Source organism: Hipposideros armiger, unplaced genomic scaffold (assembly GCF_001890085.2).
Source record: "Hipposideros armiger isolate ML-2016 unplaced genomic scaffold, ASM189008v1 scaffold_228, whole genome shotgun sequence".
NCBI classification, from domain to species: domain Eukaryota; kingdom Metazoa; phylum Chordata; class Mammalia; order Chiroptera; family Hipposideridae; genus Hipposideros; species Hipposideros armiger.
This window is the reverse complement of record NW_017731578.1, coordinates 1,707,678-1,723,767: the sequence shown is the minus strand read 5'-3', so window position 1 is coordinate 1,723,767 and position 16,090 is coordinate 1,707,678. Positions and strand designations below refer to the sequence as shown.

The window sequence follows — 16,090 nt, the reverse complement described above, 5'->3', positions numbered from 1 at the left end:
GGTTTTCTCAAAACTGTGGGAGGCACAGGACAACCCCAAACAGTGACGACAGAACAACACTGCCACAGAAATACAGCGAGAACACGGCATCTCAACGGACCTGTGACTGACAATCAGCCAACCTCTGAAAGGACCCCAAGAACGAGCGTGGACATGGACGTACCTTTCTGCGAGTCGTGCAGCTGCAGCTTCTCCTGGTGATCCCAGCCCAGGGCACACTTGTCTTGTCTGTCTGTCTGCACACCGAACTTCCCTCCAAACCCTTTCACGTAGTCTACACGGACGAGACAAGGCCATGATCCAGCGTTAACGGGCCGCGTGGGTAACAGGCAGAAAGCAGGTTTTCAATGCAGGGAATACGAACAACTGGCTAACTGCGTCCTCTCTCTCCCAGATCTTTGGTGAAACTTTGGGTGACATTAAGAGGACATCCTGTAGAGTGTCTGGGAGAAACTCTAACCTATAATCTATGTTGTGAGGAAACACAGATGGGGCCTCACATCAGACGCTCCATGGCATGTGGCTTGAAACAGCACTAATGAGCCACTGCGGTGTCACCATTAACAGACACAGACGTGCGGCCCAAGGCCGTCACCACAAGTGACAGACACTCCTGGTGTGTTAGATCCCCCCAAAAAGTGTGAGGATTTGATTTCTTATTTAACAGCTGTGTTTTGGGATGTGCTGCTTTAAAGTGAGTATTTAATTAAAGCGAGACATCCACTCCGGGCCGCTGGGGAGCTCTGGTCTCCGTTTCCGCTCTGGTTACCACCTATCTCGCTAACGGCTGCCAGCTGGAGAGGAAGCTTAAACTGCAGCCACCTTTCTGGGACTCGTGCTTCTCCGTTTTGCCTTGATACTCAAAGCCGACGGCGCTTTTGTCCACCTTGTCCTTGTCGATGCCATACTTGCCACCAAAGCCTTTGGAGTAATCTAAAAACAAGAAAGCACTGTTTACACACCATCCACGGAACCAAGAAGCATGCACGGTCTTGGAACGTTTATCGCTCAGCTGAACGAAACAAAACAGAAATCTCTTAGGCTCACTCTAAGGTCACTGAGCAATATGGAAATCCTTAAAGGTACTACTTATGTGTAACAACAGAAACACGACAGCAGTAACTACGGCAGGTTAATAACTGCAGCGCCCATTCTCCCTAAAGACGGCACAAAATACTGGTTTATGAGGAAGCCTCTGAGGTCAGGACAGGTCACGGTGCCTCCTGAACGAAAGCGAGCAGAGCTGTGCCCGCCCGGGATCACCTTCAAAGAAACAAGAGCGACATGAAGCATCTTCCAGAAACATCAGTTCTGCTCAGGGTTGTCATTTAAACGGTTCCTGGACACTAAAGTGTGGATGCATTAATGGACAGGATGCGAAGGTCAAATCCCTTTCCAGAGGGCCTGGGGCCGCGGAGGGGCCTGAGGGTGCCCCACCACGCTAGCTGGGCTCCGGGCTCCCCAGACGCAGCACCCCTCTTCTTCCAGGGCTCATGGGGACCAGGATGGACACCGGGTCCTCACTAGTGTGTGGATACTGGGCAAAGGAGCACGGTTCCAGTAAAGCCGGTGAAGCCAGCGAGGAGGGAGCAGGCAGGATTTAAAGTAACCCCGCACGGCAGGTGGACGCTGCAAACCAAGTGCCAAGAAAGGGGCCGCGCTGTTGTGCCGGCATGACACCCGCGGAAAATCAGGCTGAGCGGCCCCTGGGGCCACCAAACCTTCCAGGGGAAATGCCAAGAGAGCAGTGTTTCCAGTGCTGGTGTGTGTTTGTTTTCAAAGAAATCTGGGTTCTTCTAATATGTGAGCTCTATTTTTAAATGTTGGCGATTATTTTTTAAAATTTAAACATGCAGGCCAACAAAACAAACACAGCAAAGGACCAAGGAATGTGACCTCTGCAGGGGGCAATGGATCTTTCAGACCTCCTCCATGACACTCCCTCCCAGGGGCCGGGACGGTGAAGGGGAACGTGGGCAAGGCTCTAGGGACAGCTCTAGGGACATTTTCAACCCAGTGTCTTTGGACTCAGCAATGCCATTTCTAGGAATGTGTTCGTTTGAATACTCACTTATGTATGTAAGAAACAGGTACAAGAACATCCTCTGCACTTGAAATTATCAAAAAACGGGAAATAAGCTAAATCCTACATTCAAAAGAGGAATGGTCCAATAGATTACACAGTCGTCACAATGGAAGACAGCGCCATCATTAAAAATGACAAACCCGTGACGATGACCCGAAAAGAACACGGGCGTCCAAACATCTGAAGTCCAAAAACCTTAAGATTAAGTGTACATGGAGTGTAACCCGTTCTGTACCGCAGGACAAATTCCTGGGTGTTTATGTCAGGATGAGTGACATGACGGGAAGGGGCACCCACGGAGCCGGGGAGCCGCGCGGACCCACCTCTCTGCGACTCGTGCTTCTCGGTCTTGCCCTGGTAGTCGAAGCCCACGGCGCTCTTGTCCACCCGGTCGGCCTGCACGCCGTACTTGCCGCCGAAGCCACTCGAGTAGTCTGCAGGGACAGCAGCAGGTGGTGAGTGGGCCCGATGACAGAAACGCTGTGGCTTTGGTGAAACTAAGTCGGCATGCAACTCACCAAGAGGCACACAGGTTAAGACACACGAGAACCCACCCACTGTCACACACGAGTGACACGGGACACCAGGCAGTTAGAGGGCACTTCTGTCATGACAGCAGGATGAAGCTGCACTCCCACTTGGGGAACACCATTTGAATAAAGGTCAGTATGTCAAGAAAGCTACGCTGCGAGGGACGCTTTCCAGAAAAGGCGCCACGCCTCCCACATCCATGCCGGCCAGACGGATGCGGTGGGAGTGTCCCTGAGTCACGTGATGACACCCCGGTGTCAGGAGTAAAGGAAATTGCAAAAACGCCTCAAGTGCTTTGAGGAAGGAATATTCTTGCATTTTCAAAAATGGCTTTCTGAGACCAGTGTGACCTAACAAAGGTCAGCCAACACCGTGTCAAGACCAGGGGGACGTCACAGCCCTGCTTTCTACCCTGGGGAGCATTAGCTTTTCGCCAACTAAGTCAGAGCGTGAGCTTTTCGGAGGGGATGCGGCTCGGACAAAGGGAAAGCAGCCTCTGCTGCCACATCAGAGGCACAATGACAGCAGAGGCCAGGGCTTCGCGAGTGTGACAGGAATGCACTGTCACATTACCAGATGACCCAGACCAGCGGTTCTCAACCTTCCTAATGCTGCGACCCCTTAATACAGGTTCCTCACGTTGTGGTGACCCCCGACCATAAAATTATTTTTGTTGCTACTCTATAACTGTCATTTTGCTATTGTTATGAATTGTAATGTAAACATCTTTTTGTTTTCCGATGGTCTTAGGCGACCCCTGTGAAAAGGTCGTTCAGCCCCCAAAAGGGTCGTGACCCACAGGTTGAGAACCGCTGACCCAGACACTTAAGGAGGGGCAGAGTCCTCGGTGCCCCGGCCCCGTCACCGGCTGCCTGCTGCGCATCTTACCTTTCTGGGAGGCGTGCTTCTCTGTTTTCCCCTGGTACTCAAAGCCTACAGCAGACTGCGGGGACAAGATAAGGGAAATGTATTTTTAAACACCTCCAAAACAGTTACTCCGAATCCACAACACAGATGCAATTTTTAAAGACACGGACCATGTTATCTTTTTTACTTTGATTTCCTGAGCCAGGTGCAGGTCTAATGAACACCAAGAGCGCTGGCGTTTGGAGCCCACACCCCCTCCCACAAAGCCTGGGGCTGCCCAGGCCAAGCAGCGTCCCTACCGGCCTGTGCAAGTTCTGCTCACAGATCTCAGCTACCCCCACCCTCCAGGACGATCCCCCACGGCCACACACACACTCGCTTTTCAGATGACACTGGCAGACCAGGTGCGCTGGGGTGTCCTCAAGCACAGACCCAGGAGACGGGCACTGTCATCCCCTTTTACAGACAGGGAAGTGTGACTCACGGCCAGCAGGTAGCCAGGCCAGAACGCAGGATGAAGTCTGGCTCCAAACCCAGGCTCTCGACTGAGTCAGCCTGAGACCAGGCCGAGGGCCAGTCACCAGACAGCATCTGGGCGCTAAGTGCAGTGCTGGAAATGGCGTGTGCGTCACATTCTGCCCTATGGGCTCTGACCCTTCCCGTCACAGTGACACCCATACAGGGAGGGTGGACGGAAATGGTCCCCGCTGGCACATTCCTGGGCACATCTAAACCATCCCTAGTCCATCCGATAAGCAGATACCGACACGGGGATTCTGCAGCAAACAGCGAGAAGGGCCTTTCTGCTTTCCTGTCCTCGCATCTTAGCCTGGTCACCTCAGAGCATCTGAGGCAGGGACACCTTCGCGTTCCCTTGAGGCCCAGAGGACACTCGGGCAGCACACTGAGGCAGGCAGCCAGCTCTGAGCTAGAGGGAGTGGTCCCCTTGCCGGTCCCCAGGGTGCATCACTCACCTGGTCAACTCTATCCAGCTGGACACCGAACTTGCCTCCGAAGCCACGGACAGAGTCGACCTGCGAGCAGTGCTTGGAAAGGCTGGACTGGTATTCATGGCCGACGGCCGACTGGGACAAGACGCAGAGACAGAGTGTTAGACGCCCGCGACGATGCATGTCAGACTTGCCCCTGGGGGAGGGTCTGCAGGGTGCTCCTTCCTTAAACACCCTTAATATGCAAATTGGTGCAGGGCTTCTAATTCCCGGGGGCACCCCGCCCATGCCCTGTGCAGGCGGTCACTACACTCCCTCGGCCTCGGGCTCCCCGGAAGCCGCCGGAGAACCCCGGCCAGGTGGGGCTTCTGACACGACTGGGTGTGAAGAAAGGGCCAGGAGGCCAATCCCCACTCAGGAACCACAGAGCCAGCAGCCGGCTACACGGCGCCTGAGGTCCGTTTACAGGAAGACTGTTGTAAGACATGTTCATACCTTGTGACCCAGGAATCAATCGGGACCAAAAACACTTACTTAGCTAAAAACTGAAACATGTGCTTCAGTTACAATATGTATTCAGAGTCCACACCTACTGAGTGTACGCCCCACCCAGGCATGGAGCTGGCCTGTCACTGCATCAGCTCATCCAGTGTCACCGACACTGCCACCCCCACCGGCAGAGACAGAGGCAGGTTCAGCTGCCTTCTGCTCCAGGTGTCACGTCTACCCAACAAGAAACCCCGGGCTTACACACGCTTCCCGCCACGAAGGGGGTCAGCACGCCATGACGTGTGGGCCGCACCCACACCCCAGCCCTTTGTGAGTCAAGCTTTTGGGAACCCAGCCACACCTGTCATTCACACAATGTCTACGGCCGCATCTCTGATTCGACCATCCGGGTCAGCAGCTGCATCTGAGACCCAAGGGCCCACAAACTGAAAATATTCCTACCCAAACTCTGGGGCTCCAAGCCCTGCCCAGCCTCACGGCACCCCCACCGGCTCCTGGGTCAGAGTGGACACTGGTCACGGACCCCTTCAGGGACAGCAAGGACATGTGACTGACACGTGACCCGGTGCGGGGCGTGGAGAAGGCACATCCAAACCGTTGTTCCTACTCCAGCAAGTCGCCACTGCCCGGGATGTGCCCTGCACCCCCCAGCGGCCTCCTACAGTTAGGGGCCTGTCAGAGGCCCCGCCACAAACAAGCTTCCAGTCTGTTTATCTCAAACTTCACAAACGGGGTTTGGGGTCAAACTAAAACAGGGTCAACACCATTTCTGACACGCAGTGAGCAACTCACTGCCCATTCCTCCCATGTCCCAGGGAAAAAACTTCGGAGCTGTGTTCCTCTTTTCTTCCTGGGTTCCGACGCCTGTAGCCAAATGCCAATGCGTGGGCCCCACGACCTCTGAAAGCCTCTGTGGCGGAGGCTGCCCACAGTGGCCTCCAGGGTCACATGCGAAAAACATCAACAAAGCAGCGCCCACAGGCGGGTGCCAAAGGGTTTACCAGCAGGACTGATCCGAAACAACCTGGAAGAAAGCGGTTCTAAAAATGTGGCCAGAGTGACGGCTTGGCAATTCTTCCAGCTTTTTGATCGACACAGATTACCCCTAAACTGTCCATGACCTTCTACTGATGAAACCCGGTTTGTTACTGGACCATTAGCACTGGGAAGGGCGCTGAAAGGGCTCTGGGTCTCGGATGTGGCTGACACAAGGGATGGCGCCCACGCCACGCAGCACGGCCACCTCTGGCCCTGGAGGCTGCAAACGCTCGGACTGCAGTGCAGACAGGACCCGACAGCTGCGCGCCTCCCGTCCACCCACCCCTCACAAATGTGCTCACTGACGTGGGTTTGTTCCGGAAGTCTCTACCACACCGTCCTCAATTGTCAACACAGAAATCCCTGGGGGTCTTTTCACTTTCAGGACAGGACAAGTTACAGATAACTTAAGCCACTTATGTTTGGGTTTAAATCTTAAGTTATTTCTGACAACAGGTTGGTCCAACTGTGCTCATGTGAGCTGAGAGCTGACATTCCCTCATGCACTGAGGCACACAGGGGAAACCGTGGGACTCATCTTTGGGGAGGACGGCCCAGCTCGCCCGCTGAGGAAGACAGAGCACGTCTCCCAGCTGTCCAGGCACCACAGGGGGAAGGGGGGCTCATCAGAGAAGCTTCTTGGGCTAGAGAGGCCTCAGCCAAGGCTCTAGGAGTCACATGGGCCCAGCAGCAACAGAGGAGCAGGAAGTGCCAGTGGCGTGGCTGCTGTTCTCAAGCTCTTCCTTGATAGATTTTCACTGATTTCCCCAAAGTGTCCTATTTCCAGCCCGGAGATGGGGGTGCAAACTTCTCCTGAATTTGTCTTCACTTTAATTCCCCCGATCCTGCAAGCACAGGCTTCACTGGGGTGGGAAAGGCTTCTACTTACTTAGTTCTCTCACTGCCCTAAACACACGGGGTTTTGTCTGTCTGTTTGCACCACTAAAACCTACCATACTTTTTTTTAGAATCCAAAGATAATTCTGTCCCCCACTTTCCCTGTTCGGTGTCAAGACGTCTCCGCGAGTGACAGTCACACTGTGAACAGTCCCTGTCTCTTTCCTGCAGTTCGTTCTTTATCCGATTCCAGCTCCAAGCTAATTCTGGACGTGGTTCGTGCTGCCCACAGGCCCCCACATATCTGCTCGGCAGTGACAGAGTGCGGCGCAGAGCAGTGCACTGTGACACAGGCCCAACACAGCTCAGAGGCTGAATCTGATCCCTGCACGAGGGGCCAGGTGTGGAATTACAGAACAGAACCCGACACCAGCGGATACTTCCACACAGAAGGCAGGCAGCCCTCTGCTGGGTCAGAACCTCCTTGTGCTGCTCAGACTGAGGAATCCGTCCCCCAGGGACATGCACAGAATGTAAAGAACAGCCTGACTGGAGAAGCAAACCCACAACAGTCCACTGTCTTCTCTCCAGGAGGGGGGGGTGTGGGGGGGAATCTATGCCCTGTACCGTCCAAGGCTGATGCATTCAGTCAACACTTCCATTGCTGTGTACTTGGACTAGGCTGGGGGGCAGTGACTATGCCGAGTGCCAGGATGCTCTCTGAAGGTCCCCAAATGCATGAAGGCTGCATGTTCACCCGTGATGTGGAACATGGGGCCCACAGATCTGGTTCTGGTATGCGGATTGGTACAATTTAGGCTGCACACGGAACTTTAGGCAGTGGGGACATTACCACCTGCAGTCAGTATGCCTCTGGACTTCTGTCCTGGTCCCAGGACTGGTCTCTGGGGGCTGATCCGCTCTGGGCCTCCCTACACATCATCCACACTCCAACATCTGAGAAGCTTAAAAGGGCGTCTAAAAAACGGGAGCACTTTATGAGCGCGGCTGATCACCAAAGGACAGATTTTGGCAAATCTCATCCTCACCAAATCGACTCACAACTTAACCTGAGGAGCAGGATGGAGCGGCTACTTTGCCAACCATCATAGAGGGCAAAGCACGCCGGGAACCCAGTGCGACAGCCCACTTACTTTGTCCATCCTGTCCTGTTCCACGCCAAACTTCCCTCCATAACCATGAGAGGCTTTGGGCCCCGTTTCAAGCTCCTTCTCCTTGAGGGTCTGGTGTTCTTGGAAAACATTCTCTCTCAGCTTGTGAATGCTGAAGGAAGACATGAAACAGGAACAAGGCGATAAGACAGATGCGCGTCCTTTCCTTCTGGGATAAGTAAGGACAGGAAACAGCCTCTTGGTGCATGCACAAGGCGTCATTTGGGGCCCCCCAAACTCTGCCTTCACTGCTTTCTTCATGGTCCTGCCAGCTGGCCACCTGCTCCTGCAGTTCTCAGAGTCAACGCAAGTCCATTTAGGGGAAGCAGATCTGACTCTGTACAGCGAGTCCCCCAAGCCCCCCGAAAGGTAGCTGCCCTGAAATGTGAACTCCCTTTGTTTGTTTCAAGTGGAGAAGAGCATCTCCATTTTATTATAGAACGGAGTTAGAAGAACTAGCTCTGTAAATGTCACCTCCGAGGCGGAGGGGGAAACAAAATCAGACGTCCCTTCCCCAGGTATTGCTAGGACGCTGGTAGAAACACTTAAGACAGCTTCTCTGTACCTGGAGTACTCCAGCTTTTTATATATTCAAAGGTGAAATAAAAGCCTTTCAGGATCTACAACCTAAAAGCCACTGTTTGCTTTAAACACCTGGGATAGTGAAAGAGGTCATTCCAAGAAGTGGTCAGATTCTGGCCGGCCTGGAAGCCTGCAGCCATCCCCACCAGGAAGCCCTGGGGAGCCCGGGGCCACCACGCCCACACCTTCAGTATCTGGACAACAAGCCCAGGAGTGTTGCTAAAAAACAGGGCAGATTGGGAGACCACCCAACCCCTATGGGCAGGGGACGGAAGACACCACTCCCAAACTCCCGGAGGGACCACAGGCCCCGGGAGCTGTCCCTGTGCCCCTGTGGGCTCTGAATTCCAGCCAATCCAGAGGCCGCCTGCTTGTACCAGAGCATTCCTTTGTTCTCCAATCTGCCCTCTCCGGCATGTCTCCAGGCCATGGGACTGAATCAACATGGGAGTCAGCCTAACACTGCAGCCAATAACCCAGGCAGCCCCAGTCCCAGCTCCTCTCTGCGTCCCAGGGCCCTTATGGCCTCAAGGGGCTTCTGGGCAGGGTGTGGGCGCAGCACGGCGGGGCACGGACACTTGTGTCTGATATGGCCACCGGCAGACTGCCCTTCTTCTCTGGATGACTTACTGAAACTTTCCCAGACAAGAACGGCCTCATCTTATCGCAAAGCTACAGGGCCGAGGCAGACAAGCTCTCTGCGCATGACCGAAGCAGGTCCCCTGGTCAGTGACGGCACCCTCATGATCAGGTAACGGGGGAGGGGGGCCACACCCGAACCCAGAGTGGCCTAAAATAAAAGTCTGAGCACATTTTAAAAGTCCCTCTTATCTACACTTCCTGACAAGATGACAAACTACCCAAAAGGTGGCGGTTTACGCTGCCAAGGCAGGGACAATGACACGCTTCTCAGTCCTCCTATTCAGGGCTTTTCGTGAGAACACAATGCTGAGAATTCAGTTCACAGTACCCGATGGGCAGTGATAAAATAACAAAATTATAATAAGACAATAAAAATCAAGGAGGGGTGTTTAAAGTCTAAGACTGTCTAAGACATCCCCTATGTGAAAAACCTCCAGGTGTCGAAAGAGCTTAGGAAAGTGTGTCCTTGATAAAAACCACAACATTGAAAAGCAGACTCTCTAGAATTCTAAGTACATTTATACATGAATGTACACACACTCATCTTATGCTCATCTGTAAATTACTAGTAATATACATGGACATACACACGTCTTATACTCATCTGTAAAATTATTAGTATATATACTTGTACATACACACACATATATTATACTCATCTGTAAAATTATTAGCATATATACATGTATATACACACACACAAGTTTTATACTCACTCATCTGTAAATCTGTTAATACAGACACGTATGCACACACACAAATATGTACATCCTGTCTTGTCCTCATCTACCGCACAACTGTATCAGGTCATCAGATAAAACAAAAGCAATTCCAACACACGACGGCATCCCTCGGATTACCCAGAGGTATAAGCATATTTCCTCTTCTCTCAGAACACCATTTTCCCACCGACACTGAGCAAGTCTCTTACTTGATGTGCTCCTGGTGCCCAGAGCCTTGCACGGTCTTGGCCCCCCATCTCTGTTCTTTCTCACTTACATCGTTCTGAAAGGAAAAGTAAGTGATGAGGAAACTCCACAGCGCACATGGGAAATAAACGAACCCCCCGAACAAAAGCCTAGGAAAACTAAAACGGGGGAACACCGGTGACTCGTACCACAAAATCGGGGTCAGTCTCCCAGTCGTCAGCTCCCCCGTCGTCCTGGGTGATGGTCACGGCGTGGCCTGCCGAAGCTTTCCACATCTGTAAGAGCAGCCTGAGGGTTACGGAGACCTGGGAGAGCCGTCCTCGGAGGCCGGCAGATGCACGCTGGCCCCAAGCACCCAAACCCTCAGACAACACAGGGAGAGCTGGGGAGAGCTGGGGAGCAAAATCCCTGTGCGTCAATGACACGGTAGGAACAAAAGAAATGTACTGCTAGAGTTTTAACTGTTGGCATCAGACACACACCAGAAATACTCTGGCTTCAGCTCCAGTAAGAAAATTTTCTGGAAAATAAAAAAAGTCATGTGCGCACTTACTTCAATTATTAGAATACATCCTTATTCCACTATATCTTATGACAAAAGTGTTGTTCAAGCAGAAAGCACCCATTTTGGATTGTCCGACATTGAATATACTAAATATCACCAATGGTAAAATTTTCTGTATTTTACATGTATTTTGTCACAATTTTCTTTTTAAAACACCCATTTTAATTTCAAATATTTACTGGAAATTTAAGTGACTTTTTTAGCTCAGACTGACAATTCAGGAAATATTTCGAGAAGTTTATTAAAGGCTTGCTTTACCATCTGTGTGGGGAAACACACAGTATATGTAACATGCCAACTTTTCCTGTATCAGGCAGCTCTCCAGATGGGCTGCCACCTTGTTTCGGCACCTGAACTCTGTAAGGTTTTATCTGGTACAGAGAACAGCGAGACAGCCAGACACCTGAACAAGGTCATTCTGCTCAAAACTGCAAAGGTAAAATCCAACCTTTAAGGGTTTCAAAGGCAAACTAGTTATGAGAAGAATGGGTTCAGGTTCCACAAAAGCACTAATCGATTTTCACATAGTCCGGGAAGCAATTGAAAGATCCGTTTAATTCCATCAACCAGACGCTCAGGCCAGGTGTCTGAAGGGAGGCTGTCCAAATCCCACCCCGGAGGCACCACACTGGTGCTTTTGTGCTTGAATTAAGACAGGACAAAAGCTCTTCACAGCTTGAGAATCTCCCATCTAGATATGCCCCCTCCAGCTCTGCTGGGTCTCAAGTCCAAATTCAAGGTGGTATTGAACTTGAGTCAGAGCACAGTGCTCTCAGATTTCCAGATTCGACTCCTAGCGCAGTCGCAGTCACCGGGGGAGGACCATCTGCGGCTGGGTGGAGCAGGGCCAACAATGCCTCTTCCGGGCCACCTTGAACCTCATGCCCCTGTCTGGGTGTCCCAAAGCACAGTAAGAAAGTCCCAGACAGATGTGATCTGCTACTGACACGATTTTAGAGAGCAAACAGACTCAAATCTCAGCCTAGGAGGCACCGCCAGCCAGTCGCACCCCAGTGATCCCAAATGGCCGCCGCCAATGAAGAAACAGCTGCCCGAAATTGAACTGACTGCCCAGTCTCTGCCTCCCCAAGCCAAATCTGCCCCAGACAGGACAGGGGCTGGCCATCAGCTCCTATAGTTCCAACCCCTGCGGAAGTGGTCAGACAAGAGGACAGGGTCTCTGCAGAGAACCAGGGGGGCTCACTTCCCCGCAAGGCAAAGGTGAAAGCAGATGTCTACCTGATACTTCTTACGATTCATCATGAAAACATGAGCAGAGAGCCCAAGCTTCCCGGATCTTTCCGCAGGCCGGCTCCAGGGCGAGCGGACCATCATGCCTTGTGGCTCCGCCCGCCTTCCACGGAGCAGGTGGAAGAGGCTGGTCGCTCCTCTGGGGCAAGAGGTGCTTCCTGTTCCTCCACCCCAGAGTTTTCTGGAATTCCCTCCTTTTTCTAAAGCACAGGCAGGAATTTCCTCCCAGAAAATGACTGCCCCTATCTCTGGCGACCCAGCGGGAGAACACCTCCTCCCTGCCCTGGTATGGGGTTTGTCCTAACATTCCAAGGGGAGAAAACAAACCTTTCTTTCCGGCTGAAGATGAAAGGCTGTTCACAAAAGTCTGTTTAAAAAACAGCAATCCAATGAGGGATTTCCCGGCATTTGGGAATGATTCCGTCTGTGAAAAGATTAAGGGTGAAAAAGCTCAGAAAGATGTCTGTTGACAGGCGCCCGGGGCAAATCCTTATGCGTGGAGATGCCTTTAGAATACCTCTGAAATCTTTCCAAACCACCAGGTTTTATAAAGAAATCTGAGAAGAGGATGGGCAGATATGCATTTTAGTAACCAAAAAGCTCAACTACTTTTCAGACACATTGAGACGCTACAGAAAATCATAAGTTTGAAAAGTTTTACAACCATATGATGTTTCTTAACACAAATAGAAATAATTGCCTGAATTGGTGGCACACACATTTCCTGTTTGCTAGCATCCTGGTTTCCATTTTTTGTTCATTCTAATTCATGACATTGCTAAAAATAATAAAATTCTATTACTGTGAGGTTTTTTTTAAAAATAATGTAAGGAAAATACTCCGTGAAGGGGTCATAATGTGTGTGGGGGGGAGGGGCAAAGGCAAAGCAGGCTGCATTTCTAGCAGACGATGCGATGCCTGTCAGCTCCCCGAACCACCAACGCGCGCTCGGACTGCACCACACAGCCTGGCCTGGACACCGCGCTGCTGGGCAGTGCAAAGCAGACGGATCAAGTCCCCTTGTTCCTGGGACAAGCCAGTCACAGGCTCGAGCCCCATGGGTCAGCAGCAGCTGGTCAGGGATGGGGACCTGGAGGGAGGGGGCTCTGTTGGCCCTCCCTGTACCCCACCGCCCAGCTAGCTCCCAGCCCCGCTACTCCCCCTCCTTTCTCCTCAGTCCCCTTTAGAAACCCTAACTCGTGTAGGTTTAGTGCAGTCTGGTTTCTGCAGGCATCGCTGTCATCAGCATCTATGAAACTACCCACGAGCCACTAGGGACAAGCTCTAATCTACAATCATTTATTACCTTCCCAATATTTTGAATAAAAAAAAAAAAACAAAAACCACCAAGAATAACTGTTTGAAATGTTAAAAGCTTGGGTACTTTTTGGATCCAAAGAAATGCTTCTGGACCCCTGGCTCACACCATACACAAAACTCCACCGGAAAACAGGTCAAAGGCCTAGATGTCTGAGCTAAAACCATCAAACTCTTAGAAGAAAACAAAGGCATAGGTTTTCATAGCCTTGAATTTGGCAAACAGGTCTTTGACGTGACACCAAATGCACAAGTGAAAAGAGGAAAAATAAACTGGACAAAATTTAAAACTTTGTGCTTCTAAGGACACCGTCAAGAAAGTGAAGACAATTTAAAAAATGGGAGGTACTATTTCCAAGTCATATAATATATAAAGGACTCTTACAACTCAATAATAAAGAGGACAATCAACCATTTAAAAATGTCTAAACAGGGACGGCCGAATGGTGCGTTGGTTAAGAGTCGGCTTGGGAGGGCGAGCTCTGAGCAGCAGGGCCGCTGGTTCGGATCCCACATGAGGGCGAGTGATGCTGCGCCCTCCACAGCTAAGATGGTGAACAGCAGCTTGAACTGGAGCTGGGCTGCCGAGAGTCACCAGCAACGGTGTAGGCTGCAGCCCCTGTGGCAGTGGGCTGCCGTGAGCTACCGTGAGTGGCTGGCAGTTGGCATGAGCTGCTGGTGAGGCGCCGTGAACGGCCGTCCAATGGCCAGCGACCAATCTGCCTCAGCTGGAAGAGCGCAATGACAATACCAACATGGGCCAGTGAAGCAGCGTCCTCCACAACTAGACTGAAGAACAAAAGGACAGCAACTTGTCTGTTCCCCTTCCCCGATTCCCCAACGCTGTTTTCTCTTCTAATTCCCCAATAAAATCTTTAAAAACAAACAAACAAACAAAAAAATCACAACAAAGTTATCATTCTGCACCTGAAGTCAAGCAGACAGACAATAACAAGCTGGGTGCAGATAGGCCAGAACCCCATATACTGCTGGTGGGAATGTACAAAAAAATGAAAACCAGTCTGGCAGTTCCTGAAAAGGTTAAACGGCGAGTTACTGCCCGACCCTGGCTACATCCACTCCCAGGTAGACCCAAGAGAAATGAACACTTATGTCCACACAAAACTGTGTACAGAAAGGTTCCTGGCAGCGTCACTCACAACAGCCCAAAGTAAAAATGACCCAAACGTCCAACTCTTGAAAACACTATGGCATATGAAAGAAGCCAGACACAAAAACCACGTATTTTACAGTTCTCTTTATATGACATGTCCAGAATTGGCAAATCCGTACAAAGATAAAAGGCAGATTAGCCTCGTGTTGGGGGGGGGGATGATTTGGGGGAGGGTGTTACAGGGTTTCTTTTTGAGGTGATGAAATTAACCTAAAAATGACCGGTGATGACTACACAACTCTGTGAATATACTAAAAACTACTGAACTGTACTGTCTAAATGGGTAGTGAATTACATGGTATGTGTATATCTCAATAAAGTTACCAAAAAACACTGTTCAAAAAAAGATAATACTTCCAGCCACCACTAATAGTGCACTGATAGTGAACCTTCCTTGCAAATGTCACACGTACCCATCAAGCTGCACAAGTGTGAAGTGATCTTGCACCTCCCCATAAAACAGAGTAAAAAAGTCCTCTATGGGGGAATGCTTTAAATGCAGAATTAGCTTTCCATTAGCCTCCCAGTCTTCAGTGCAGCAGAAAACCAACAGCCGGAGAGCACGAGGCCGTTCCCTAACCAGTCCCTCCCAGCGGTCCCCGCCTCAGGCATATTTACTCAGTTTACTCAAAGTGCCCGCCTGCACCCTGACATCGGAAAGACAAGGCCTCTGACAGACACTGCCCAGCTCCAGGCTGCCTGTCCCAGGGCACCCGCAGGTCGCAACACCAGGCAGGCAGTCCCAGCGCTCACAGTGACTCACTCGAGCGCGGACTTGCTGAGCACCTACTGCACGGCCTGGACCAAAGGTCTGAGTCACCAATTCCCACCATTTCAAAGTGACTTAAAAGATAAGTTCCTCCAAGCGCTTCAACGAAGTCAGCGCAGTGAGGGGTCAACCCAGTTCCTGGGGGAGCGCGCCAACCACCACTCTGCGTGACCCTGACTCTCTACACCGGGGTCTGAAACCACCTTCAGGGCTCTTCCTTGCTCCTGGAGGGTCTGGGAGCAGTTTCTTCCCTGGGGGAAGAGAGAAACAGGACGGCCGCAGTGCCGGGCGTGACTCACCACCGGTCAAACCCACGGATGGGGGCAGGGGCCGGGCCCACAGCCCTTCCCGCCCGGGCGGGCTGGCCGCTAGCTGGGTCACGCGGTCTGGACGGAGCTGGATCGAGCCCCCTGACAACGGCGGGGAGGGGGGACAAGTCAGCGCCGAGCCCAAATGCGTCCCCCAGGAGAGAGCGGTCCCTCCACAGGTCCTCAGGTTCCACTAGGAGGACGCCTGCCCCTCTTCACCTGAGACGCTCCAGCGGGGGAATCAAGCGCCCCTGGTGATATTCAGGCGTTAGAAGCACAAGAGAAACACCAAAAGCACCTTTCTGGTGATTTCCAACACACCCAGTGGAGGGACTGATCCAAATTTAGAGCCGCTCTGCTAGCTGCAGCTACGTGTCCATGCATTTCCACTGACCTGGTTGCAAAGCCTCCCGGTAGGCGCAGCCCCTCCCGCTCCGACAGCGACCCCTCCGGTCTCCAGCCCCCCTCGATCCAAAGCCGACCCTCAGGCCCCGCAGCACCTTCCCCCTCGGTCCCCTCCCGATCGGACCCCTCACCTCCCCCCTTCCTCCCCTCAGGCCCC

General features: G+C 51.9%; 1 protein-coding gene across 4 annotated transcripts in view; it reads right to left on the bottom strand.

Moving 5' to 3' along the window:
* CTTN (cortactin) overlaps positions 1-16,090 on the bottom strand; it is a 30,447-nt gene that overhangs the window by 14,022 nt on the left and 335 nt on the right. For all 4 annotated transcript variants that reach the window (XM_019654717.1, XM_019654718.1, XM_019654719.1 and 1 more), the window contains exons 2-10: positions 12,288-12,384; positions 10,333-10,419; positions 10,147-10,220; positions 7,974-8,103; positions 4,459-4,569; positions 3,506-3,560; positions 2,410-2,520; positions 823-933; positions 164-274 (exon numbers count right to left, since the gene is read on the bottom strand). In XM_019654717.1, coding sequence (XP_019510262.1) covers positions 164-274; positions 823-933; positions 2,410-2,520; positions 3,506-3,560; positions 4,459-4,569; positions 7,974-8,103; positions 10,147-10,220; positions 10,333-10,419 — 790 coding nt within the window. In that variant the 5' untranslated portion in view covers positions 12,288-12,384. The remainder of the gene's footprint in view (positions 1-163; positions 275-822; positions 934-2,409; positions 2,521-3,505; positions 3,561-4,458; positions 4,570-7,973; positions 8,104-10,146; positions 10,221-10,332; positions 10,420-12,287; positions 12,385-16,090) is intronic.